Genomic DNA, 27,529 nt, shown 5'->3' on the forward strand with positions numbered 1-27,529 from the left:
TGCAGCTTACTCCCTGTGCAGCTGGTTTGGCCAGGGCTTAGATCCTGGCTTCTCTTTCCCATTTGGCACTCTGTGTGACTTCAAGGGAGGGAGGAAATAGGCCTGTGTACAAGAACAGGAATTGTGTCCATGCATGTTCACACACGTGCGCACACACTCTGCACCTGTGTATAAGCAGCAGGCAGAATCTGGCCCCCTATATATATTGTTGGTTTCAGAGTAGCAGCCGTGTTAGTCTGTATTCGCAAAAAGAAAAGGAATACTTGTGGCACCTTAGAGACTAGAACTTATGCTCAAATAAATTTGTTAGTCTCTAAGGTGCCACAAGTACTCCTTTTCTTTTTATATATTGTTGGTAACTCTCCAAAACACACAAGGCTATATTGCCTCAGTGCTGATAACCCTCAGAATTTTATTGTGAGCCTTTGATATTTGGTGTTTTTCTTAGAGCCCCAGCTGCTGGAATCGTGTGATTATGAGAAAATCTGAGTTTTGATTTTTTAAAAAGGAAGTTTTCGTCTTTAGGAACATAGAGAAAAGCTTGAAGATGTGATCGCTAAACTAGCAGCTTCGTTCTAAATATTATAGGGGGTGGCAACTGCAGAACAATTCCTCTCCCTATGGATCTTGCTGTGCATTGTCCTGTTTGAAGGAGCGTTGAAGGGTTTTCAATTAATGGTGCCTCATTTTCAACCTGGTTCGGTCAGGCGTTTTGCTGTGGCTGCAGATGCCCGGTTGGCCGGGGCTTTTAACGCTGGCTCCTAAAGCGGGGTGACATGCTTTTAATGTTGAAATTTCTATGAAACTTCAGAATTAAAAATTCCAAAAAGAAAAAAAAATCAGGATTGATTTTGACCGACAGGGCGGTGGCACATCCCCCAGGGCTGCTGCTATTTGTTGGTGTTATAATCAGGGACAAATTTGTAATAATGGTTTTTTTTTTTAAATCTTTAAAGCTGCCAGATGGGAACTAAAGAAACAGGCGGGGGCGGGCACAGAAAAAGAGGGAGGGAATTTGTTTATTATTTTTTTTTTTTGCTTCCCTCTCCCCCCCATCAGGGGCAGGGGAGGAGGCGGGGCCAGGCAAAACACTGCGCCTGTCTCTTTAAAAGCGTCTGGAGCTCGGCGCTCTCGCGGCAGGCGAGGCTGATTAGCGGAGCCGAGCCGCCATTGGCTGCGGCTGCGGGTGCAGGTGGAGGGGGCGGGGCTGCCGTAACCAAGGGAGGCGGGTGTGGGAGAAGCCGGAAGCCGCGGCGCGCGGGGAGAGGCCAGGGCGGGGCGGCTGCGGGCAGGCGCGCGCGCGCGCGCGGGTGCGCGCGGCGGGGGGTACCTGGGTGTCGGGAGGCGCCTCCGGGCGGGCGCGCGGCGGGGCCATGGGCTGCTTCTTCTCCAAGAGGCGGAAAGCGGCGAAGGGGGGCGCGCAGGGCGGGGCGGGCCAGGACCCCCCGGCCGCGGACGAGGAGAAGCCGCCGTCGCAGTACAGCTGGGACCAGCGAGCCAAGGTACCGCCCCGGCACCCCCCCCCCCCGCTCCCGACACTTCCTCCCCCTCTCCCCTGCAGCAGCCCCCCGCACCCTTTGGCGGAGCCTCCGCCGCAGCCCCCCAGCCTGGCGAGTCGTTCTCCTCCTTCTCCTCCCGGCTACCCCCATCTCCCGCACCCTGGCGTGGCGGCGGCTCAGGCGTCGCTCTCGTGGGGCTCTGCCGTAGCTACTCCCCCCCCCCCCCGCATCTTTTCGTTCCCCTCGGGTGGGTTGGGTTTTGTTTCTAGAGTGGGTGGAGGTGCCATTGCTGGCCCCTGGGCACTCTAGATAGCTAAATCATAACACTCCCCCCTCCGGTCCCCGAACTGCCCCCTCAGGCTACAGCTAACAAACACCCTGTGTAGTTGTGTTGATATATGATTTTGTTGTTAATTAAAAAATATTCTCTGTGCAGTCTCCTATGGGGGGAAATGTGCTTTTCCCCATCCTGGACAGATAGTAGTAAATTCTATCTTCCCGTTCCGTGTCTTGTTTTTCCTACTCGCCACAAAGTCCTAGCATATCCTGAAAGCTAGGAGATCTGATCTCTAGCATTTCTCCAAAGGGTGAGAAACGAAGTTCAGAGCTGAGGACCTCCTATGGAGAATGCCCTGCTAGCAGCCCAGATAAACCGGAGGTGTGTCGGTTGAGTATCTTTACTGATCGCAGAAGGAGAGACTGCTGAATTGGAATTAATTTGCAAACTGGACACCATTACATTAGGCTTGAATAAAGACTGGGAGTGGATGGGTCATTACACAGAGTGAAACTATTTCCCCTTGCTTATTTCTCTCTCTCTCCTCCTTCCCCTTTCCTCCCCCCCCCCCACTGTTACTCACACCTTCTTGTCAAGTGTTGGAAATGGGCCATCCTGATTATCACTACAAAAGGTTTTTTTCTCCTGCTGATGATAGCTCACCTTTATTGATCACTTGTTAACACCCATTGTTTCATGTTCTTTGTGTGTATCTCTTCCTACTGTATTTTCTACTGCATGCATCTGATGAAGTGGGTTTTAGCCCACAAAAACTTATGCTCAAATTTGTTAGCCTCTAAGGTGCCACAAGTACTCCTCGTTCTTTTTGCAGATTAGGCGGTGTCACCTATGGAAAGATGCAGTCTTATATGGCAATGTCCCATCCCATTATATGCCATTCAGGACTTATAAATTAAAAGTTTAAAACAAACCCCTTCACTTTAGGGTGGAATGTAACAGGCAACTGGGGCAAACTACCTCTCTTTCCAAGGCACTGCTTACTAGTTGGGCAGCCACATTCTCCCAGCCTTCAATGTAAGGTTTAATCCATGTAAAACGTAGTAGAATGAGGCTGGTTTTTTCTCTCTCCTGTTTCATTGGAGTCTGCTCCTTTTTTGGCACTAAGCTAGATGGTAACCGTGACCTACATGCGAAGTAGTGGTAGACAGGGCAGAACTGAATTTGTACCTTTATTTATATTAATCCCTTGGCTTTCTAACAGTAATTAAAAGGGGGTGGATGTCCTGGGGCACTCTAGACTCACGTAAGAAAAGCAAATAAAATTCAGCAGTAGCTACAGAACCAAACAGCCTTCTTGACATAAATGCCTCTTTACCCATGCATAGCTAAACTTCATCAGGCCCTAGCTATTATGATGTGTCAAGGATGTGTGCAAGGCTTTTTTAAAACTTGCATGTTTTCTCTTAGGCAATATTTTATATCCCTGACACTTCTTCCTTTTATTTGCTGGAAGTTGTCTTGGAGGATCAGAGGAGTTTTGGCTCATAATATGGCAGGATCTTTGCTAAGGATTCTCCTCCAACTGGTGGAGAGGCCATTGAGAGAGAGGTCTCTAAGCAAAAATGAATATGAAAGAAAATTTGAATAAAAATACTTCTCCTTTTCACTCACCGCTTCATGTTTCACTTCCTTCGTACTTGTAACTTCTCCAATTCTACACAGCCTTTCTGAAAAAAATAGAACAGACTAGAAATTCAGTTTGTGTGTGTGAAAACCAAACTGAGACCACATTTATGAGCCATAAAGGGAGAAAAGGTATAAACTATTTATTTATTTATTTTGCAGGCTTGCATTCTTATTTAAGCATGGTCAGATGCCCTGGTGTGACACCTAAGGCTCTCTAGTGGATTAAACTAAGATATGGGGTTAAGTATGTGCAAAGATTAGAGGGTAAGGACAAAGGAGGCTGCTTCATGTCAGACTAGATATTTTGATTTCCTAGACGTAGGGAATACTTATGGCACAGCTTGGCTAATACAGTGCTTGCAAAGGGAGGAGGCAGACCATGTTACTTATATAGCTGTTACTCCCTTGCCACAGTGTTACTGTTGTCAGTTACTACTTTTTTTTAATGTAGTTGGAATGGTTCTTACATCATTGTTAAAGGATACAACAGAAGCCACCCAAACACTAATTTCATTTAAAGTTAAAGCAGTTAAATTAGTAAACTACATTTTGTGAACCTGTCATATCCAGCCACAGGGATAAGTTTTTAATATAAAATGATAGCTACAGTTACTTACTAACCCGGAGGAAGGTCAAAACAAGTCATTCGGAGAAAACTCCACACTTTTCTCTCCTCCCTACTCCACTTCAGTGTTTAGGTGAGCTTGTTTCTCAGGAGGTGACTGTATTAAAACATTAGGAGCATTCAGTGTCTGAGACATTAGAATAGACTAGATTTGGGGTTAACTTTCCTAATAGATTACACCAAGTTTTAAACAATTCTATATATGAAAGAGAATCTCATACTTAAAAATTAAGTTGTTGCACATAATGTCTGTAGGCAGTTATGCAAAGGCTTCCTCTTTCCAAACGATCATATGTAATGATTCCTGGCTTTTGAGTTTAGAGGACCATACTGAAAACAGCAGGGTTAAATATTTAATTTTTCAAAAAGAAAAGGAGTACTTGTGGCACCTTAGAGACTAACCAATTTATTTGAGCATAAGCTTTCGTGAGCTACAGCTCCAGCTCACTTCATCAGATGAAGTGAGCTGGAGCTGTAGCTCACGAAAGCTTATGCTCAAATAAATTGGTTAGTCTCTAAGGTGCCACAAGTACTCCTTTTCTTTTTGCGAATACAGACTCACACAGCTGTTACTCTGAAACCTATTTAATTCTTGAATGTCTCAAGAAAAGATATATAGAAACTGTTTCAAACATTCATTACCTTTTCCTCTGTCTTTTTGTGTTGGCTGCCAAGTGTACTCAATGCTACTGTTTTTGTGTTGAAGTTGAGAAATAGTAGTAAATGACTATGGAAAAAAAGTTAATTTTAAAACAGAGAATTTGGCATTTAGTATACCAACATCCATGAAGTGGAATTGACAAACTTTTAAAGGGGCCCAAATGCAAAATGTAAACTCCTTTTTTTTAAAAAAAAAAAAAAAAAAGTTGCTTTAGATACTGTCCCTAGGTTTCCTCCCATGTTATGCTGTCTTTAATGTTGTCCTCTCCCTCATTGCTGTGTGAAAGGACCAAATAAATATGAAAACTGACTGTATGAAGAACTGTTGTCAAATGCACAGAGTAAAGTAGAACATTTACAGGATACCTAGGTCTTTCTATGTTGTGCAAAAACACACATGAAAATACATAGTAACAAAACCCCCGAAACCTCAGCTTTATAAATAGTTTCACTAGGTGTCTTCTGGCGTTCATTTTTGGTCACTTTTAATAGTGTGAGTGATTAATACACTGCTTTGGGTAGGACGTTCACATTTACTGGGTACTATTTCTAACTTCAGTTTGTCAGTCAGCAAGACCGTTTTTATTGTATGTGGTGCTGTCTGTCAACTATAGGAGTTGCCAGTTATTTTAAAGAAAAAATTATTGGAAACTTTATAGGTCTAATGTGTAGAAAAATCTCCTTGTGTGTACCTGAATCTTTCTGCTTAGACTTTAGTTGCCTTCCTGTGAACTAAGAGTTGAATAGAGCTTTCTGTTTTCAATAACTCTTTGACATCACAAGTTTCAAATACTGTAAAAGAAGCCCTCTTTATTGCATTCTAGACAGAGTGTTGTAGATACAGAATCTAGCCACAGTGACTGAAGTGTGAAAATTGATTCCCCCCCCCCATGTCACTGTAAGTTGCATGGCTTTGTTTAGTGTGATGTTTTCAAATTTTAAAAATGAGATTATCTTCTGATACTTTTCTTAGTGTAGGGCTGAGCTAAAGTCAATAGCCACACTGTCAGATTTACTTTTTGTTCATAATTGGCATTGCAATAATGACAACACAGTAAAACAGATTGCACTTCAGTTCTAAATCCTTAATTTCAGTCATTTTAATGTTTCCAAATATTGTTTCTGTGTAGCAATTTCTTGTGCATTGGCTCTGTACAGAAACTTGGGGGACTACCCTCTTTTCTGGATCTTCCTGCTAACATTTTGTAGTTTTACATCCATATTTTCCTAATGCTTGAAGATGTATTTTCTCTCACTTGGTGAGAAGGCCACACAGAAAACAAACTGGAAAAACCAGAAATGTTTTCTGATACTTCAATTATAAAGAATCTTAGGTTTTACTTGTAAAATTAATACTCAAAAAGGGTGCTAAATTTCAGTGACCCTTTAAAAGTCTGTATTAGCTTCAGATTAAGAGGAGAGATTTGATGGTCCTGAGTCAAGCTATTGCATATAGATACTTTTTGGCATGCCTACAATGCAATCACTAAAATCATGTAGTGTGGTACATTAACTACAGAGATGCTGGATTTTATATTTGTCTTAAACTATCCTGTTTTGTATGAGAGGATTCTTGGCTACTTCTGAAATACAGCAGGTTGTTGCTTTGGGCAGAAGATGGTCTGGAACTTGGTGGGGTGAGAAGATGATACAAGAACGTAAATGTATAATGGTTAGGTGGAAACAGCATCTGCACATAACTGTTAAGTTTCTGCATTGTGTAGTGCAGTATTCATCCAGTTTGCTTTTATCAAGATTCAAACAACATAAGTGTGTCTTTTTTTTAAATTGTGTATGTTGCAGGATAACTAATGTATTATGGAGGGATTGTTAGTGTCTCCATACTTAATATTTCATTACATCAAACCGTACTTTAAATACCTTGTGGTAGATGCAAAAAACACATTCTGACCAGAGACAAAATTACTACATGCTTTATGGTGGTAAGGATTTAACTTTCAGTTAAGTAGAAGACATAGCTAAATGGTTAAAAAGAGAGAAATTGTAGTTTGTGTCTCATCTGAAGCCAGAGTTCTGGCACTGTTGACTTTAGTGAACTGGTAGTGGTTCAGTGACCTCTAAGTGGTACCAAGGTCCCTGTATTCATCTGGATCAACAGTCCAGTGACGAGCATTTATCATTAAAGTGGTTTGCAGCACACTATATTGAGTATTTAATGTCCCCATACCAGTCTGGGTCATCTTCATCTGGTACCAGGATTTTGATACCTTTGACTATTGTAAGCACTTACTTAGACCACTTCAAGCAAAGTGGCATTCGGTCCCCAGGTCTGTCTGTGTTGACAATCTGGTGCTGAGGATCCAGCACAACTGACTGTCCAGGGCCACTTGCTTGAAGTGGCTTGGTGCACAGATGTCTCTGGTTTCCCCCAGTGTGAAAGATCAAGCATCAGTGACTGGTGAACCACTAGTTTGAGGTTTTGTACTCAAGTGACAATGGGATCCATCTGAGTCAACATACCTAGCTGCCAAAGATATAGCACTATTTGTCAAAGTGGCTCATTGCTACTGGACACACATACCCAGGTCCTTGGGTTTTCCAATTGTCAGCTGGGTTCAGTGCTGTTGACTGTCTCTGAAATGTCACTTAGTAAAGTAGTGTTATCCCCATCATGACTGTCACAAAGTTCCCTGACTTGCAAACACTGGCTCACTCAGGTGCTGAAGTGCCAGCTCCCTTGATTTTCTGGAACCATCAACTCTGGGCTTACAGTCCAGTGCTAAGAATTTAGCAATGCAGGATCAGGAAAATCATGTGCTGTGAGATTGTCTGGTGTAAGTGGCTGATAGTCCCCAGAGCTATCTAGATTAAGTCTGGTGCTGAGAACCTGGCAGTGTTGATTGCTGTTCTTATGGGTGGCACCAGAGTCACCTGATCTGTTGGGGACTACTGAGTTGGCACTTAAAAACTGGGTTTCCTGTCCCAGAGTCTTTTTGGTATCCGATGCTTAACCTCTGAGTAGTGTTTACACGGGACCGTGTCAACAATAGCTTTCTCCCAGAGCTCTCTGAGCTCCCAGCCAGGGAGGCTCCCCTGGCTCTTCCCCCCTCTCGCAGACACTCAGCATGCCACGCCGGCAGTGCTCTGGACCACTCCTGGGCAGCTCTGCAGCGTCTGCTGCTTTGAGCAGCATGGTAAGGGGGTGGGGCTGCAAGCTCCAGCGGGCTGCGCAGCATCCATACACACTGCCCTGAACAGCATGGTAAGGGGGCTGGGCTGGGGCTAGGAGGAGGGGTTGGATAAGGAGCAGGGAGCAGTTGGAGCGGACGGAGGTTCTGGGGGGGTGGTCAGGGAATGGGGTGGGGTGAGTTGGGTAGACAGTCACTGCCCCAGAAAGTCCCAAAAAAGTTTTTATATTGGTTTAAATTTACCTGACCCTGGACACTCAAGCAACAACGCCCACTTAACTTGTAGATGTGATATTTTCAGATGAGATTAAGAATGCCTATTCCTTGGTTCTACAGTACATTAAAATTGCTACATGGGTACTATAATTGGCAAATTGCCTCTTCTTGTGGGACAAATTTAAGTCCTGTTACTGGCCGACTGGCTGCAAGTATCCAAGGTATCCTTTAAGCTGGAAAGTTGGTACCTGACCTTCTCTTACTGTTGGGTCTGAGTGTATTCTTGTCTCTCTAGACTCTAGTCCACAGAGAGGTTCCATGACAGTGTAATTAGGTAATGCCTTTATTTATAAAACTAATTACAAAGATACAACAGTTTCCTGATGCTATGTACACCTGAACCACATATGTTTCAGGTCACTGAAAATCCTCATCAGGGAGTTCAGTTGTCACCTACTTTACCATATATTCTGTAATATTTCCAGATGGAGAGACTGGGATATTCACATTTTCCAGTCTTCTTAAGGTTTGTGGACTCTGTAGGAGATGAACATTAAACATAAGAGTTATTGATTTTTGAGAGCTGTTTGTTTAGTCTGTGAGACTTTTTCCCTGTGTCTAGGAAGATTCTTTGAACAGAGTTCTTGTATACAACAGCACAAATGTGTCTTCAGTTTTCTGTCTTACCTGTTCTGCATAGGCAGAAAATCCTGACTAGCCTTTATTACGAAGGAGAGAGACTCTTCCAGTTCTGCTCCAGGGTCATACAAGTAGTGTTGGCATATTCCCTTTTCTTGGACTGGAATCAAGAACTCCTCTGTTCATTCTGCTTCCATTATTTCAGGAGATCTGTTGGTAGTGGAGCCAAGATATCTCCTATAGTCCTAATCAGGTCTTGGCAGTCTTGTCTTCAAATGTCCTAGGTCTGATGTTAGTACCACTTTGCAGTTTACTGAGTCTGTGTTTTCAGGTTCCGGTAGGAGTATCCACTGGAGCTTGGATCTTCTCGGTTGACATCCCAACTTCTGCAGAACACTCAAGCATCTCAGCAATCCAGAAGTCTAGGCGATACTATTGAAAAGCAAGAGCTTTTCATAAAACAAACATCCCTTACTTCTAATGTTGCTGTCTGTTAGATATATCTATATATCTTCCTACTGTATTTTTCACTGCATGCATCTGATGAAGTGGGCTTTAGCCCATGAAAGCTTATGCTCAAATAAATTAGTCTATAAGGTGCCACAAGTACTCCTCGTTCTTTCTACTTTAAACATTAAGAACTGTGGAGTTCTACCCGGCTGCTTTGTTGTGGCTTTAGCTTTCACTCTCATATTTGGGCATCTGTTATTACCTTATAATGTCATAGTTCAAAGACACCATTTAATAGTCTGGGGTAGGAAGCCCACTAAATTCTGGCATCCTGGGTCAACAGTAGCCAGGCATGATCCATTGAGAATTGTAGTGGTTACTAGCCCACAGTGATGCATCATGATGGGCTGAGTAGTAAGACTCACTAATTTGGTGGGATAGGCAAAGAATAGGCACGCTGGCACAAGCTGTTTTAGGAAAGTTCAGGTAGCTGTTCAAATCCTTGGTCATCTTGGGAACACTTACCATTTTTGAAAGGTTGAGGCCCTGGCTTTTTTTGCTTTTGTACTTACTAATTTTTCACTTTTTTCCCCCTTCCCTATAAGCCCTGTCACTCTTAGAATTTTTACCAAACTGGGAAAACAGCTTCAAATACTGTTAAAGCTAAAGGGCTTCTCACTAATGGTGAAGGGGGGGGGGGGGGGAAACCATAGCACAGCTTTTAAAAAAAACCTGTCTAGCCACTGATGGGTAATATAGATGAGAATTGTTCAGCCACAGACTTGCTTGATGACTGAATTCTGACACATACTTCTCCCAGGGGTGTAGAAACTCTTGCTATGGAATTTCTAGCATACATGGCTAGGTAAAGAATCTTTTTGAGTAAAGATTTCTTTGAGAAATCCATTGGTTGTAGGCTTGTCTTTCCTAATGTAGCAAAAAGCAGGCTATCAAACTGAACTTGTTAAGCAACTAGGGATAAACTGTAATGAAGGTGGATTTAACCCCTTAGTACCCATTTGTTATGGGAGCTCTGTGCTTAAATCCCTAAGGCTCACTTCTAAGTTAAATCCTGTCTGCCCTTCTGTCTGAAGAGAGAGCTGCAAAGAAACTGAATTATGTATGAACTTCTGTACTGACTGTCTCAACAGTAGCTGCATTCAGCACAGAAGTTCTTAAAGGAATGCTGACCTAAACTTTATTCTGAAAATGACTAACTTCATGCAATTACAAATAACACCTAAGATGACTACAACAGAAAAGTTAACGGGGAAAAAAATTGCTTTAATTTGCCTCTTGCATTTGACAGTACTTCCTGTACAGTAACTCAGTGTTTCCCCTGTATTTCCTGGCTGTCAGATTCTCTTACTGAAAAGACCCTATGAACAGGGCTGCTATTAACTCTTCCTAATTTTTAAAAATATCTTAAAAAAAAAAAAACTAAAAATGTACTTTAGCATAAACTGAATTTTGAAAGTCAATTGAAATAAACCTCAAGTGGACAGTGTCTCTCTCTACAAGTATTTTAACACTCCACCCGCTTCCTTCCCACAAAACACATACAAGAATTAGGGCACGTCTACACTGGCAGAGTTACAGCACTGTCAGTTACAGTGCTGGTCAGAGCACTGAAGGAAAACTGCTGTTGTGTGTTCACACTGACAGCTGCCTGCACAATAGTGTGTTCACACTTGCGGCACTTGCAACGCTATTCAGAGTGGTGCACTCTGGGCAGCTGTCCCACAGAACACCTTTCTCTTTTGCCACTAAGACTTGTGGGAAGGGGGGGTGGGGGGAGAGGAGTCATGGGGCATCCTGGGTCCAGTCCCAATGCCCTGTGATGCATTGCTTTGCATCACAGCAATCCCTGTGCTTCAGTCCAGATACGGCACCATCTTTCAACGGCCAGTGTACTGCGCTCCCTGCCCTGCCTCTTTTGGGCTACAGGAATGGATCCCGAACTGCTGACCAGTATGCTGCTCCCTCTGACTAACATGTCATGAGTGGCAGTGAAGTTATTCCTTAAACTACAAAGGCAAGAGGAGTGCAACATTGATCTTGCCACACATAGTAGTTACGACACAAGGTTGCTTGTGGTATTTATGGAGGTGCTGACCATAGTGGAACGCTGCTTTTGGTCTCGGGAAACAAGCACTGAGTGGTGGGATCGCATTGTGATGCATGCCTGGGATGGCGAGCAGTGGCTGCAGAACTTTTGGATGAGGAAAGCCACATTCATGGGACTGTGTGATGAGCTCGCCCCAGCCCTGTGGCACAAGGACATGAGAATGAGAGCCGCACTGTTGCTGGAGAAGCACGTGGTGATTGCACTGTGGAAGCTGGCTACTCCAGACTGCTACCGATTGGTCGCTAACCAGTTCGGAGTAGGAAAGTTGACCGTTGGATTCATGTTGATGGAAGTGTGCAGGGCCATTAATCACATCCTGCTCTGAAAGACCATGACTGGGCAATGTGCATGACATTGTGAATGGCTTTGCACAAATGGGCTTCCGTAACTGTGGAGGGGCAATAGATAGTACGCACATTCCAATTCTGGCACCAGACCACCTAGCCTCAGAGTACATTAATTGCAAGAGGTATTTCTGAATGGCTGTCCAGGCGCTTGTGGATCACTGAGAGTGTTTCACAGACATTTAATGCAGGTTTGTCCAGAAAGGTGCATGACATGGGCATCTTTCAGAACACTGGCCTGTTCAGGAAGCTGCAAGGAGGGACTTTCTTCCTGGACCAGAAGATCACCACAGGGGAAGTCAAAATGCGCATTGTGATCCTGGGAGACCCCGCATCCCCCTTAATGCAGTAGCTTATGAAGCCAACTTGATAGCAGGAAGGAGCGGTTCAGCAACAGGCTGAGCAAGTGCAGAATGACTGAGTGTGCATTAGACTGTTTAAAAGCCTGCTGGCGATGCCTGTATGGGAAGCTGGACTTGGTCGATGACAATATTCCTATGCTTATAGCTGCATGCTGTACGCTCATAATATTTGTGAAGGGAAGGCTGAAAGCTTCACTCAGGGCTGGACTGCAGAGGCTCAGCGCATGGAGGTGGAGTTTGAACAGCCAGAGACCAGGGCTATTAGAGGGGCACAGTGTAGGGCCATAAGGATCAGGGATGCCCTGAGGCAGCAATTTTAAGCTGAAAGCCACTAATATTTGTTGCTGTGCTCAGAGAAGGAGGGATCCTGGGATGGCTACAGATTTGTGTATGTCCAGGGATCATACCCAACCTTCTCCTTTGGAGTACAGTGCACCCAGTGCAGTACTTCAGCAGGGCCAAACTGCAGTGGAATGCTGCAGGTACAGAGTGGAGCCAGGAGGTTGATAAGTGTGTTGGTCGTGGGGGGGGGGGGGGGGCACATGAGAGTTTTTTGCAACAGTGGCTGCAGGGGAGGGCAGGCGCGGAGCTGCTCGGTTTGAAAAACTAGTATCACCTGGACCATGTCCACTTGGCGCTCCATAATGTTTAAGAGCCGCTCCTTGGCTTCTTTCTGGTGTGCTGCGTTCTCCTTTCGGTCCCTCTTCTCGCTGTCCCGCCACTCCTTCAGTTCCTGTTTCCAAGCGGCTGAGTGCATCATAACCTCACGAAGAAAGTCCTCCTTAATTCTCCTTGGCCACTTTCTAATTCTGCACAGCTTTTCTGCCGCTGATAACAGAGGCTGGGCTCCCAAGGTCATCTCGGAAGTTTAAATGCAATGTTTTACAGAAGCAGTATTGTTTGCAACACAGAACACTGATTCAGGGCTTTAAAACACAGCCAGTACTCACCTGTCAAAAACTGGCTGATGCAGGCAAGCGCACATGAGCCACAAGATCCCCAAAATGGTGAGTAGCCTCAGGATAAATCACTCTTCCCGGACCCTGCTGTACACTGGGCACATGGCTCTTGAGTAGAGCCAGCACTGTAGGGAGGGCCTGATAATCATTCCTGTCCCCACACTTTCCACAGGAGGTGATCATTATGGAAGATATCTCGCTGCTGAGCATGAGCAGGGAATCAAGGGAGGGTCTTCTCCAAGCCTGAGGCTTCCGCCCCAGCCCCCCTATGCAGCTTACCTGTGTGCAGCAGTGTTTCCTTGATCTCTGAGGGAGATTCCCGTGAAGTGAGGGAGTCTATCAACAGCCTGTTCTGCTGCTCAGACTAGGCATGTGGTAGGAGACAAGCCGGCTTTCTCCATCCCTCCTGCCCCCAACAACTCACTTCAGCAATTCCCTAAATCTGATCCACTTACTAGGGGCCTCCTTTCCTGTTTGCGCTTCGCCAAGATCTGATTGCTGTGACTGGTTAGGCTCCTCCGGGGTAGAAAAGATCTCGTGACTGCATGCATCTCTGGCCTCAGAGTCATCCTCTGCCTCTGGATCTCCCTCACCCTCTTCATCCAAGATTTCCTCCTCCTGGCTTGCTCCGCTCTTGACTGGCACACGAGCCAATGAAGTGTCCACAGCGGCCTTCGCAGTGGAGGTGGGGTCACCACCGAATATCGTGTCCAGGTCTTTGTAGAACCAGCAATTCGTGGGCGCAGCACCAGAGAGGCGGTTTGCCTCCCGCACCTTGTGGTAGGCATTCCACAGCTCCTTCACTTTGACCCTGCACTGCAGTGTGTCCCGGTCATGGCCCCTTTTTATCATGTATCGTGAAATCTGTCCATAGGCATCATAATTCCTACAGCTGGAGTGCAGCTGGGACTGCACAGCTTCCTCTCCCCAAATGCTGATGAGGTCCAGCAGCTTGACATTGCTCCAAGCAGGGGAATTGCCTGGTGCGTGGAGTAGGCTTGGTCACCTGGAAAGATGCGCTGAGACCACTGCACACATCACCGAGCAAACGGGAAGGGGACTTCCAAAATTCTAAAGGAATGTACAGGGTGGGGATGACTGTTGGTCACCTGAGGGCAGGACAGTATTGTTCAAACCGATGACCAGAGAGGTGAGAGCAGGTATTGTGGGACACCTCCCAGAGGCCAATCGCAGCACTGTAATCACCACCATGTCTACACTGGCACCGCAGCACTGTAGCCCTGGCGCAGAAACCTCTATGCCTCTCGGCGGGGTGGTGTTTTTTTAAGAGCGCTACAACTGTGCAGTTTCTGCACACTAAGTGGCTTGGCAGTGTGTATGCCTCGGGAGTTACAGCGCAGAAAGCTGCTTTACTGTGCAGAAACTTGTCAGTGTAGATGGGGCCTTACTTCTCAGCATGCATACATTTGACCTCAGTAGTGCTGTTGCCCTCCAGACTGTCTTCGGTGAATGAGAGAGCACCAAGGGAATTTTTTGAGGAAAATTTAGCCTTTTGGGCAAAGTTTAAAAGCACTTCTGTGCAACTTCCACCCTAGTTTCAGGTAACTTGGTCTACATTTTTTGCTTTGCAATTTTCCTATAAAGGAAATTGACAAACTTCAGTGACACAATAAAATCAAGGAAGTTAATTTGTGTTGCAACAATGCTGCTTTTGCATTTAACAATGCTCTCTCTCTGGCATGTGAAATGTTAAGCACAATTAAGCACTCAATTCAGGAAGTCACAAGCTGACTGTTCATTCAGTCTTAACGCACATGGAAGGACACCTGATTATCAGTAAGTGATTCAGGAACACTTGTTTCCACTAAATCACTGTCACTTGAGATTGAACTACAAATTAGATTAAGCTTTGTTGAATGACACTTTTTTCTTAACCTGTGTAAAACTAGAAGACTAATTCTGTTGAAATATGGTATGTCTACACGACTTCCTAAAGACTTCTGAACCTGCATTATTTTGAAGTCTTTATAGATTAGCATAAATATGCTTGTCTTTTTTTTTTTTTTAAACACTGGAAGTCATAACTTCCTTAAACTTCCATCTTCCCCTTTCTTGGAGAAGTCGTCTCCTTTTTGTTTCCGCACTCTGTTTAAGCAGTAACAGTTTATCCCAAGACTATCCAAATTATTCCCTTGAAGTCTTCTACTAAATGCTCGCAATAAATGAGCGTGTGTGTGTGTGTAGGTTCTCTGAATGCCTTCTGTGAGACCTGCCACTGCGCTCTAGTCCATTTAAGTTCAAATCACAATAACATTTGTACCATTGCTGCCCAAAACAACTGTAAGAAAGGTCTTGAAACAGCACCACAGAGTGTAGTTCATTGTGTCCCCCTGGCTCTGTACCACGCCTTTCTTGAAAGTCTCTGGAATGGTCACAGGTATTCCCCTGCTTTTCTCTACTCGGCTTCCAGTTGTAGAGTAGTCTGGAGTGGTGTGCATTTGGGGAAAGAGTCCTGAAATTTGGTCTCTAATCATAACTGTTTGTTCTTCACTGATGGAAGTATTTCCTAATACTTATTTAGACATTACCACATAATATATGTTTGAGTTCAGCTGGGTTTGGGCCGCATTATTCTAGATGCTGTACAGACATAGAAACCAGTCTATGCCACAAAGAGCTTGCAGTAGTCTGAAAGCTAAGCTCATCTCCTTGTTACTGGGCTGGCTGTCTTAAGGCCTGCCAGCACAATTTAAGGAGACTGGCCAACTTGAATTTAGAAGGAAAAGGGAATGTAACTTTAGAAAGAACATTCTTCAGTGGCTGCATGTAGCACTCCATCAGACTAACTTTCTCTCTCTCTCGAGCTATCTACCATGTAAACAATACATTTTTCTTGAAAAGATTATTCAGCTTCCTTCCTGAAGTCTTTAGTTTCAACATCTATTTTGGATAAATCTCTCCTAGGATTTTCAGAGTGAGGAAGGATATTCTGGCAAGAGGCATTTCTGGATCTCGGTTCACTTGTGTCTATTCCATTTTTCTTGCATTGTCTATGTAACCTTCTAAAATTGCATAGAGGGAAGTTATTCTTTTTGAAAAATGGGACATATTACTCAAATCTGACTATATAGAAGTTGCTCTCCTACTAGCTTTTAGAATTACTAACGGCTTGGCAAATGCTCCAAAGCTATCAGGTTGACACAGGATATAGTATGGAGTTGAATTTCAGGCTTTGGAAGTGACCTCTCATGTAAGAATGTCCTACACTTCCAAGTGTTCAAATATTGTAAGATGCTATTTTAACACACATACATGAGGGCAGAATGGAACCTGCTGTAACACTTAAACTTTCTTTACTCTTTTATGTAGCAAAAAGTGTGTAACATCAATTATTTTGCAGTATAGCATTTGTTTCTCTACTGTTAAGTTCTCTTCCAAACAATAAACTGTAATTGGCTGACAATTAGTCATTCTCTTCATTAAAACAGGACTCTTCATCCAGTTAACTTTTTTTTTTAAAGGTGGCCCTCCTGAACAAGAGAGTAATATTGGGAGACAGAGGCTATAAAGCTGACTTTGGTAGCCCAGCCAGTTTGTCTACAGTCTTAATTAAAAAAAAAAATGCAGATTTTCCGTTAGCTGTAGAGTATACAGTATAGAGTAACCGTTTCCTGCCTTGTGACATTGTAGGCTAGAGAGGGATAACTTTTTTTAACAAATGCAACATACGCTGATCAAAATATTGCCCTAAGGTTCCTTTGGGCCAGGGATCGGATGGAGAGCTGGTGGAAGAAAAGACAAAAGCTGAAAAGCATGAAGACCCATGAGATGTGGGTATGCTGACCAGTATCTGATTTTCTATTTCAGTAGCACCTAGGGTACATTGTACAGCGTGCAAACTACTCTATAAAAACATTGGCAGTGGGATTGTGCGCTCTTTATAAGATGAACCATGGACCAGGCAGAGAAAGGGAGGGAGAAGGAAAAGATTGCCATGGCATTGAATAGCTGAAGCACTGAAGCATGTTTTTCCCCCAAGAGCATACAGGAAATCTGTAGCAGTATGAGAAATTGAATCCAGATCTTTTAATGAAGGCACTGGCAGACCATCCGTCTTTGTCTCCCATCACCTTGACAAAATCCCAGACAAAAGTCTCTTCTGAAGATAGGTGTCCTGGCCAGTTCCTTGACCCTCAGTCTCTGTTTGAATTTAGTTTGTTCCGGTTTCTCCACTTGTTCTTAATGCTAGCTATTGCTTTTGTCACTTGTAAAACTTACGTTTTTTTTTCCTAGGTTGATCCCAAAGACTACACGTTTTCTGGACTTAAGGAGGAAACTGTGGGCCGTTTACCTGGAAAAGTTGCAGGGCAACAATTTGTCATTCAGGACTGTGAGAACTGTAATATCTACATCTTTGACCATTCTGCCACAATCACAATTGATGATTGTACAAGCTGCCGAATCTTTCTAGGACCCGTAAAAGGCAGTGTGTTTTTCCGTGACTGCAAAGATTGTAAATGTGTAGTGGCGTGCCAACAATTTCGTACCCGGGACTGCAGAAAGTTGGAAGTATTCTTGTGCTGTGCCACCCAACCCATTATTGAGTCATCCACAGGTATGAAATTTGGCTGTTTCCAGTACTACTATCCAGAGCTGGCTTTACAATTCAAAGATGCTGGACTGAGTATCTTCAATAACACATGGAGCAACATCCATGACTTTACACCTGTGTCGGGAGAAAACAATTGGAGTCTTCTACCTGAAGATGCCCTTGTTCAGGATTATGTCCCCTTACCTACATCTGAGGAACTAAAAGTAATCAGAATTTCTACAGATACCACAAAGAGCATAATTCCAATAACCCGGGGTGGGAGGCAGAAGAGCAGTGAAGAATCGTGTCTGGCAGTTTTCTTTGCTGGGGACTACACAACTGCAAATGCTAGAAAGTTAATTGATGAGGTAAGACACATTTTTTCTATTTCTAGCTTCTTGACTTTCCAATTTCATATCTTTTGGAATAAATTGCAAATTCTCATAGCTTACTGAAGTGAAGATACTGAAGTTCAAACTGGCTTGCTTCTGGATGTCTACTAGAATACTTTTCAGTATGTAGTTTTGGTGTGTTTGAAAAAAATGTGAAACTGTTATCCCCAAACTTGTTTTTCATGACGCATTTTCTTGCACTGATTTGGTTATTTATAATGTACCCATAACTGCCATCAGAAAATGAGCTCAGATTGTTCAATCTTATTCTGATACCTATCAAACTTGAGGGATATATGGGAACACCAAAAGTTACTTTTAGAGTGACATTTTACATGCACAAGTAATTTATTTTTACTTGGGTAAGACTCCAGTTGGAAGCTAATGGAAGCTTTCTTGGAAGTGTGGATACAATATCTTCAGATAACTTCTCTGCATGGAGAAGTTTTTCTATTTTAGGACTAAAACCATAAACTTGTGGATGGCTTTAAAAAACAATCTTGACTAGTAGATAAAAGCCAGATACTGCATTTGTGGGTTAGAGAGGAGCCTGATCCAGGTTTGGTGTCTGTTGCAGCTAAAGAAAAGCTAATAGTGTTCAACACCTTTGCAAGTTGGGCAGTTAGCTTCAGTAGTATTTGTAGGTGTTCAGCACATGTACATTTTTAATTTGAAACTACTAAAAAAAACTTTAGTTTCAGGTAGGGGAATAGAACAGAAGCAAAGATTGGATGAATGGAATGAAAAGATAAGTAAAACTGAATCTTCAAGTGTGGTGAAGAAAGTACTTTTCCCTTTGTGAACTGGGGAAGAAGAGAATAAATTGAGAAGGTTGTTTTGTGGTTTAATAGTCAGAGGGGAAAATTATGTATTATACTCCCATGTAATTTATTTGGTCTTCTGCTTTCAGAAAAGCCAAACATCTGTCCTCACTATATATCAGTGATGTTAAGAGCTGTTTTTAATATGGATACCTTGTTTGTTACCAGATGACTGGCAAAGGCTTTTTGTTGGTTCAGACTAAGGAAGTTTCAATGAAAGCAGAGGATGCTCAAAGAGTGTTCCAGCAGAGTGCATCTGACTTCATTCCTTTGCTTGAAAAAGGTAAGTAGTCTTAAAATATCACTTAAAAGTGATACCCCCCCCCCCCAACACATACAACTCAGTTTCTAGTCCATCTTAGTTAGTGTATTCCCTCTGGCTGTAGATAATCCTTCAAAAGAAGGGGGAAAATAGCTTGAGCCGCAGGAGCAGTACAATCAATGGAAGGTCTTTCTATTTTCTTCAGTAGGCTTTGGATCAGGCCCTGAATGAAGTGGTGAATTCCTTCCTGATCCCTCCAGGCAAAGCTCCAAAGCTGATCTAACCCATGCTTAGTGTGGCTGTCTCCTAGTGAAAGGACCACATGGGTCCTTAGGTCTTAAGCGATGGCAACCTGAACATCTAACAGACTTGGTTCTCTTAGCTTAGGAAATAAATTCATGCTTTTAGATCCAGATCTTGCATGTTCAGTCCCTGCTTCTGGCAGACCACAAAGGTGTTGTATTAACTCTGTAATTCACAAAGAAAAAGGCTAGAACTTGGCATGGCAGACCAAAATAGAATCCCAGTTTGTCAATCGCCATGATGATTCACTACTGTTGAAGACCACTAGCTTCAAAGTTAGCGTTCACACTTTGTAAGTGGTGAAGTAGTCCCTTTTTGTATACATTATTTGGAGAAATCAGATACAGCCATAGTGAGCAGTTAAACATAAATGTTAGTCTTCATAATGCTTAGCATACAAACAGCTTGTTTTCTGCAAACAGAGAATTGCAAAAGCTGTCATGCTCACATGGCAGCTCAGGCCTGCTGGAGGCCTATCTTGCAGAGAATTGAGAGAGAACCTTGCTTCAGGATGAAACCTGAATGGTGCATGAGGGCCAGTTGATACTAGGCATGTGTCCAATCTTGTGATCCAGGCAAAAATTTCTGAAGGAAGTAGGTCCCAATCCGAAGGATAGCTGTGAGATGGCTCAAAGTTCAGTCAGTCAGTACTGTGACTCTTATTCACACTATAAGACTTTTCCTTCATTTTACGACCAACTGCTTTTCAAGAAATTCAACTGGAAATCTGCATTGTTCAGCTGTTTCTACAGCAGCTGTTTTTCAAACATGGAATTGCAGATGTTTTCCTTTGTACACATTTTTTTTCCCCCCAGACAACTTTTGTATTTTCACAGCTCCATTAACCATAGCTTTAATCCTTATCCTGAAGGATGGTGGTTGCAATAGGAACTCTGAGGCTTTGTGAACAAAACTCAGGGCGCTGTAAGGGATAAAGAAAACAGCAAATCTCTAATCTTCCATTTAAGATAAAAATCTAAAAAAACATTATTAGAGGTGAAACTCTCTTTGTAGGCCCTGTTGTTGCTTTGGAGTTTAATGGAGATGATGCTGTGGAAGGATGTCGAAGCATTATAAATGATGTCTTCAGTGGAACCAAGGTGAGCTATGTTTTTCTCTTGAGGAAATAATTATGACCAGAATCTGCCTGAAAAATATTGCATGATCTAGAAACCTTATTTTTCATTTCCTAAGATTTTGTCAGCCAGCAAGACCTGAAAACATGAGTCTTAATTTTTTGAAACTCACATAGAATTTAATTTACTCCAAAGAAAAGTACTCACCAGTGGGAAGTAGGAAACTTTCCCTGCTGAGTGAAAAAGGGATGCTAAATCATCAATTTCTGAAGAACGTAAGCTTTCCATTTAAAATGTGTGGTTGCAAAAATCTTACCTAATGTACAGTAAGGCAGGGCTGTGTTCTGGGACTTATAAAGTAGACCATGCTGGAGCAATCTGCTCTTAATTCTTGGCAGAGAAGTAGGATGAGACTATGTTGTTTCACTGAAGAGTGATCAGTAGATATCTTTCAAGGTTCTACTGTAATTGCAAAATGGTCATGGTGATAATCTAAAGATGTACCAATTTTTTTCCCTGTAACCTAAACGTCCTCATAGTTTAGCTTTCTCACACCATATTTTTCAGATGGCTTTCTCTTCATTTGTTCTAATAACGCTTTCCCTGGGATAGCGTTTGTAGTTTGTCTAAGTTCTTTAATACATGAGCATTTCAAAGCAGATACATCATATGATGCAGCAAGAAACTGGATAATGCCCCAATAATCTTTGATCTGTTTGCTTAGCTTTTTATAGACCTTGTTGTGGCATACATTAAGCTAAGGGTATGTCTACGCTGCAAACCTAAGTCAACCTATGTTAGGTTGACTTACAACCACTGCAGTAATTACATGTCCATGTCCACACTACCCTCCTTGTGTCAGTGTTGTGCAGCCTCACAAGGAGTGCTTCCACCAAACTAATACGGGCAGTGTGGGGAGCTGAGAGCCTCAGCTGCTGCCCCACGGGTTCCTGGACTCCTGGTGGGCTGCCCCGTCCCCATTCCCCACCAGGAACTGGGGGAAGCCACCTGGGGCTTTCCTGCCTGGGGAGTGGGGTCTGGCTGCCCTGGCTTCTTGGGGGGGGGGCCCTGCCTGGCTCCCCGCCTGGCTCCCCGCCTGGGGGCAGGAGAAGCAGGGGGGAAGCTGCTGGGGCTTCTTGCCCCAGCTGGGAGCGGGGTCCAACTCTCCAGGGAGCTGTGGGCACCTGGGCTCTAGCCTCCCAGATTTCTTGTCAATTTCAGGACAGGAGCCATGAAACTGACAAGATAGCCAAAGTTGGATGCAAGGGATGCAGTGTTTACACAGACACTGTGATGCCTCTTGTGGAGGTGGAGTAGTTATGTTGGTGTAGGAGGGCACGTACATGGATGGGAGGAAATCTGTAGTGTAGACACTGACGTAATTAGGTTGACATAAGGTAGCTTATGCAGTAGAGCAGCTGGGCGGGAGTGGGTGCTCCCCCACTGAGCACAAGTGGTGCCTTTTTAATTGTTTGGGGCCTTTTTAATTTTTGCTCATCCGGAGGCGCTCCGGGTCTTCGCCGGCCAGCCCGGCACTTCGGCGGCAGGGTCTTCACGCGCTCTGGGTCCGGCGGCACTTTGGTGCGAGGGCCTTCAAAGCTGCTGAGGACCCAGAGCGCTGCCTGGTGAGTACGAGCGTGTAGCACCTTTCTTTGTGTCTGCTCCCCCTGTTTGCTCCATCTAGCTATGCCACTGAGCTTATGTCACACTAACTGTGTAGTGTACACCAGCCTTCAGGTGCCCAAAACTACGCCTTAGTTTCCATCAAAAGAACAACTCCTTGACTTATTCAATCTGCAAAGTCTTTTGTTAGCAGCCTTTAATTTGATTTATTGTGAGAAGATGCCAACTTTTCAAGAAGTTTTTTCTTTACCCATTGTCATGAGCCATGTTCCCTCTAATTTTTTCCATCCATGTGCAGAATGAATTTTATGTGCACCAATATCAAGGTAATGTGTGGATGTGAACCACCGGTAGAAACAAAAAACCAACATAATTTTTTTTAAAAAGTTACCATAGGGATAATTACTTCAGCCAGGACAGGTTAGGCATTTTAGAACTCACTATTCAAAGAATTAAATTTAAGCATAAGAGAAATAAAATTATGAAATGCACAGACCAGTCAAAAAACTAAAATAACATCACTTTGAAAGAATAAAATTACAGAGAATATATGTGCATTGCAGGAAGTACCAAGAAGTAACAACACAAGTGTCTGTCTCTTTAAGCACAGCAGCACTCACCAGAAGGCTCATTCAGACCTCAGCAGCTCCATCCTGCTCCTGAGTCCTGTCCCACTATCCCCGCTCTGCAGAGATGGGGTACATGGGTGGGGGGGAAGGAAGCCCCTGACATCAGCACGCCCCACCTCCACTCTGCACAGCAAGCAGGAGGGACCTGGGAGCAGCTGGCCAGAGGCTCCAAGGCAGAGGACAGGAGCAATCCGGCTGCAGAGCAGTGGGGGGAGGCGCACCTGAACACACGTTTTGCCAGATGTGTGTGGCTCTGCTTATCAAATGCATGGCACTTGATTGACCCTTGGGTGGCTGCACACTTAGAGGGAACACAGGTCATGAGATCAAACAGCCATGGCATAAGCAGGCCTAAAACCAAACCAGCATAGGGCAATCAGATGAGAGAAATCCAGATAATTTTGATGTAGCCTTGCTACAACTTTATTCACTTTACCCAAAGGGAAGATGCCTTATGAATTTCTTAGCATAGAGTTGCTTGAGCAGTGGTCTAAAAATTGCTGCTTTGAGAAGCTGGCATGCTTTTCTCAGGAAATGAGGTTGAAGTTGGTTGGCTATTCCCAGTTCCTTATTCTAGGTTACAGTTCCTTATTCAAAGGCTGAAGTTGTTTCAGTTACCATTATCAAACTGAATTTTTTATACTTTGCCTACTTCTAAAAATGATATGGAATGGTGTGTTGTCATGATGTTGGGTGTGGCTGTGGACAGAGTATTAAAGTCCCCTTCCCCAACACTGTGTGGTGGTCAAATTCTGATTACATAGCTAATTTAACGTGTACAAATAAGACAACCTCTGGATTACCCTCAAGTAGCATGTCTGTGCCATCACTTCCAGTCCTAAATTGGAAATGACACCCTGCTTTCTGACTTAAAGCTGATTTCTACACACAGCACTTTTCCATGGCAGACTTCATGCCCTCATCTATGTGCAAATGCTTGTTGCACTGAATAAGTAACTGGAACATGGGGTTATCTGGGAAATATTTGTGTTTGCACATAGTCCAAAGACCACTTACATAATAAAACAAGCATTTACATAATGAAGGAGTTTTCCCATAATTTAACTTTTAAAATGCATATTATGAAATATATTTCATGTCACTTTTAGTAGGAAACAAACTTTTTAATTATGGAAATAACCAACTTCAGACTTGTTTCTGCAAGGAGGTATTCATAATCCGCTTCAGAAATGGTTCTAGCACCACACTTCTGGCCTTCACCAGCCAGCTGGGGCATGGATCAGTTAACATCTCTTGCCCAGAGGTATGCAGAATGTGCCACTGACTGGTGAATTTTTCCTGATAGTTTCAATCTAATACCATGGAGAGCACACTTGGATTCTAAACAGGCTATTTTATCTGCTAGATTTGAAGAGTGCTGTTAAAAATGTTAATTTTGCTCACTGGGTGAAAACAACTGTGATTAACTTGATTCTTCACTTGAAACAACTCTGGTCACCACTCTGGGTGTTATGGTAGGGGTGAAGAAGCCACTCACTAATTGCACAGCCACAGTTCACATTTACAAAAACTCCTGGTAAGTGGTCTGACTTGAGACTGAGATTTCTGCCACAGGTGCATTAGTAACTTCTTCCAGTGTGAACTGTTAAGGTATTGGACTTCACTCAGTTCAGTTACTGGCTCTACCATAGGCTTCCTTTGTGAATTTGGACAGTCACTTAATCTCTGTTGAAGATGCCCGTTTTACAGATGGGGGGGTTATATTGCTCCCCAGTCCTTTGTCTTGATGCAAAGCTTTTGCAGTCTGTCTGGAAACCGTGATGTCCTGTGAGGACAAGCCGGGGGGGGGGGGGGGTGTCTTAAACAGCCATTGTATTCATGGCCAAAAATGGATCATGATATCCCACCAAACCATTAATAGATCTATTAGATATTATTCCTTGTTGGATGTCGGAGGGCTCCACATTTCACTGGACTCTGAAAGTGGATCATCCAAAACAGGCCTTTTGCACTGACAGGAAAGGTGTCTATCCTGATATCAAAATGAAGGAGTGTAGTGGTTGCCCCAATACAAGGACACACACCCTTCTCTCCAATCTCATCTGAAAACTAAGATTGGGAGTTGGAGTTGAGCTTGATGTTAGCTGGGACAACTGTTTTGGTATGGTGATCTTGAGATGTTGAGCTTACATGGTCACCAAGAACTATATCAGTCTCTAACTGATACCTTGGATAACTCAGTTAACTGAAGAACTCTGGGGTACTCAGTCACTGTACATTATCATTTAGTCACATCTTAACTTCCTCCTGGGCTGTATAAAATAGACTTTAAAATCCAGCTTTGGGTTGGGAGACAAACTTGCATTTGGCTAGATGTAAACTGCCAAACCATTTCCCTGACAACTTATGCTGCATTGTTTTAGATATCTTGGCTGCCTGATGGATGCAGGCAGGCCTAGTTAATTTATTAAAATCAATATTTTTTTCAACTATATTCAAGGACCTCTACTTTGCACAAGTGGAGTTTTTTTGTAAAACTTTAAATATTTAAACAATTTTGATGTTGGCAAAAAGTGGAAGCCACCTTTGCTGAGGAAGTACTTCTGAAATTTTGAAAATATACCCAAGGAGGTATATGTGGGAGAAGAGGAGAGAAATGCGTTTCTCAGTTGTGTGGCTTGGGAGGGAGAGGAAAGTGGTGGAGTACTTGCTCTTCTGTCTTAAGTGAGTTTTTGATGGTACCTAATAGCTTTTCTTCCCCCTACAGGATGTTGGTTGAAGTGACTTTAAATAGTCTAGTCTAAAATTTTAAAACTATGTTTTAGGATGGACTGCTTAAACAGGAGCTATTTTCTGTGAGGGAAAGATGGTTTTGCTCTACAAATGAATTTTTGCTCCATATACTGAGTCCTGAAACTATTTTGATTTCTTTTCAAAGATGAATTCTGCATCTGTTATATGAATAAATCTCTAGAAATACAAACATTTCTGTAATGTAAGGATCTTGAATGAGCAGAGATGACTTGCATTTGTATATCTATATCAGTGACATACTTCCTTGTTTAAAATATATAGATTTTTGTATCGGAGAACAAAGTATCGGCCTCTCGAGATGTAGACAGCTTCTACAACTTTGCTGACATGCAGATGGGAATGTGAAGTGTGACTTGAAGATTTTCTTATGCATGGCCTGGCTCACCACTTGGATATAGCTTTGGTTTGACTGTGTAATGCTGCATTAGTAGCAAGGTTTTTTTTTCTGATTGATCTTTGTATTGCATATGTTTTTTATAAAAGGAATTGGTAAACTTAATACTGCATCACGTGAATTACAACGAACAATGTAGCTTCACATGTACATCTGATACTTAGTACCACTTAAACTTTCTAGTAATTCATGATTATAGTGAAATTTTAATTATATTCTGATGTGAATATTCCTCAAATCTTTTAATTTGTAGGATTTTTAGAAAGTAGGTACAATGCTAGACCACATTTTATGTAGTTCTAAAAAAACGTAATTTCTTAACTGAAACGCTGCTGGTATGTGTCAATGGTACGTTAGAGAAGGTAACCTGTAGAATTCACAGAATTTTCCCATATGCAAAATTATCTTAATAAGGAGACATGTCATTGCTAACTGATCTAAAGTTTCTTAAATTGTTTCCTCTTTTAAATAGCATGCTTTCACAGTTTACTTTACTCTGCTTCAGTCTGTGTTCATAAAAAAAATTAAATGCACCAAGTGTTCTATACCAGATGGTCTTAAATATTAATGTACTATACTAACATTAATTTTAATTACATTACAAATAGTGTAAAGAGCCTGGGAGCTATGCTGCAGATGCTTTGTACCCTCTTTTCCACCCTCCCAGCCCCCCATTTAGGAGTGTCTCCAGTGTTATAGTGGCTCCTGTCTCATCCCTCTTTTGGGCTAGTGCAGAGGATAAGCCTGAGGCTTCCTTACAGCCCAGCTGCCATAATGGGTCTTTGACAACCACCATAGTTGAGTTACACTGGGACCACACCACAGTCTAGAATTGGGGGATGGTTTTAAAGCAGTGTTTGGATGTATGCATCTCTGAGTGTGCTCCTCCATCATGATGAAGGATATGGACACAAGGTCTCCAACGGCTGCAGATAATGACTAACTGTAAAACTAACATTAGTCAGTTACTTCTAGAAACAGACCAAGAAAGCATTAATTTGAGACGAAAGGAATGTGACTTTTTTTTAACAGTAGCTGTCTGATTTGTAGCTATTTTTCAGTAATGAGCTATATAGAATTCCTGGTGGCATGTACTAGATACATCATTCCATCATAAGAACATTCACTACAATGTAGTGAATCTTAATGCATACATATGAGAATATTGGATCCTCAACATGCAGACTGAGCTTGTGCAAGGTCTTACAAGAGTTCAAGTCAGGGTCCCATAGGCCCTCTGTTCAGACAGCAGAAACTTAATCTGCATTATGTCGCAAATTTACTGGACTTCTCAACTGACTGCCTTCATACCATAGGAGGTGAAAACCCACAACTCTTCAGATTAGATGTGACTTGCTGGTGTAAACACAAGCTTCCCAGTACCATTAAATGTAAAATGCTATGTTGTGATTTCCTAAAGAAAATCTCATTGACTTTATATAGTCTGGTAGTTTATCCTCCAGCCATCCAAAGAAAAGGTCTTGCAAATAGAGCAGGAAATGACTGTGATAGTCAATGCTGTGGCTTCAGAATGCCCTAGGAGGCTGGTTGAAATGCTTTTCCTTCGGGATTGGTGAAGGAAAGAAAGGGGTATGTCTGTCTGCAGTACTCCCAGCCTTTGCAAGGCCCATAATGTAATTAAGAGTATATGTAGGTTCTGAAGTCTGCCACTTTGCTGTCACTAGATAAACGCATGCTCGTAACTCCACTTTTTTTAATAGAAGGAAGATGCACAAATTGAAAGGAA

At 43.0% G+C, this 27,529-nt stretch overlaps 2 protein-coding genes across 2 annotated transcripts in view; both read left to right on the top strand.

The window, feature by feature from the left end:
• The window catches only part of CHST7 (carbohydrate sulfotransferase 7), a 225,560-nt gene that overhangs the window by 179,499 nt on the left and 18,532 nt on the right, over positions 1 to 27,529 (top strand). The gene's annotated exons all lie outside the window — the stretch shown is intronic.
• RP2 (RP2 activator of ARL3 GTPase) lies at positions 1,335 to 27,496 on the top strand. Its single transcript, XM_074945447.1, has 5 exons — positions 1,335 to 1,502; positions 17,210 to 17,875; positions 18,889 to 19,003; positions 20,300 to 20,385; positions 25,650 to 27,496. Exons 1-5 carry the CDS (start codon positions 1,374 to 1,376, stop codon positions 25,731 to 25,733), a joined length of 1,080 nt encoding a protein of 359 aa, XP_074801548.1. The 5' UTR covers positions 1,335 to 1,373; the 3' UTR covers positions 25,734 to 27,496.

The sequence above is a fragment of the Natator depressus genome, chromosome 1 (genome assembly GCF_965152275.1).
Source record: "Natator depressus isolate rNatDep1 chromosome 1, rNatDep2.hap1, whole genome shotgun sequence".
NCBI lineage: Eukaryota > Metazoa > Chordata > Testudines > Cheloniidae > Natator > Natator depressus.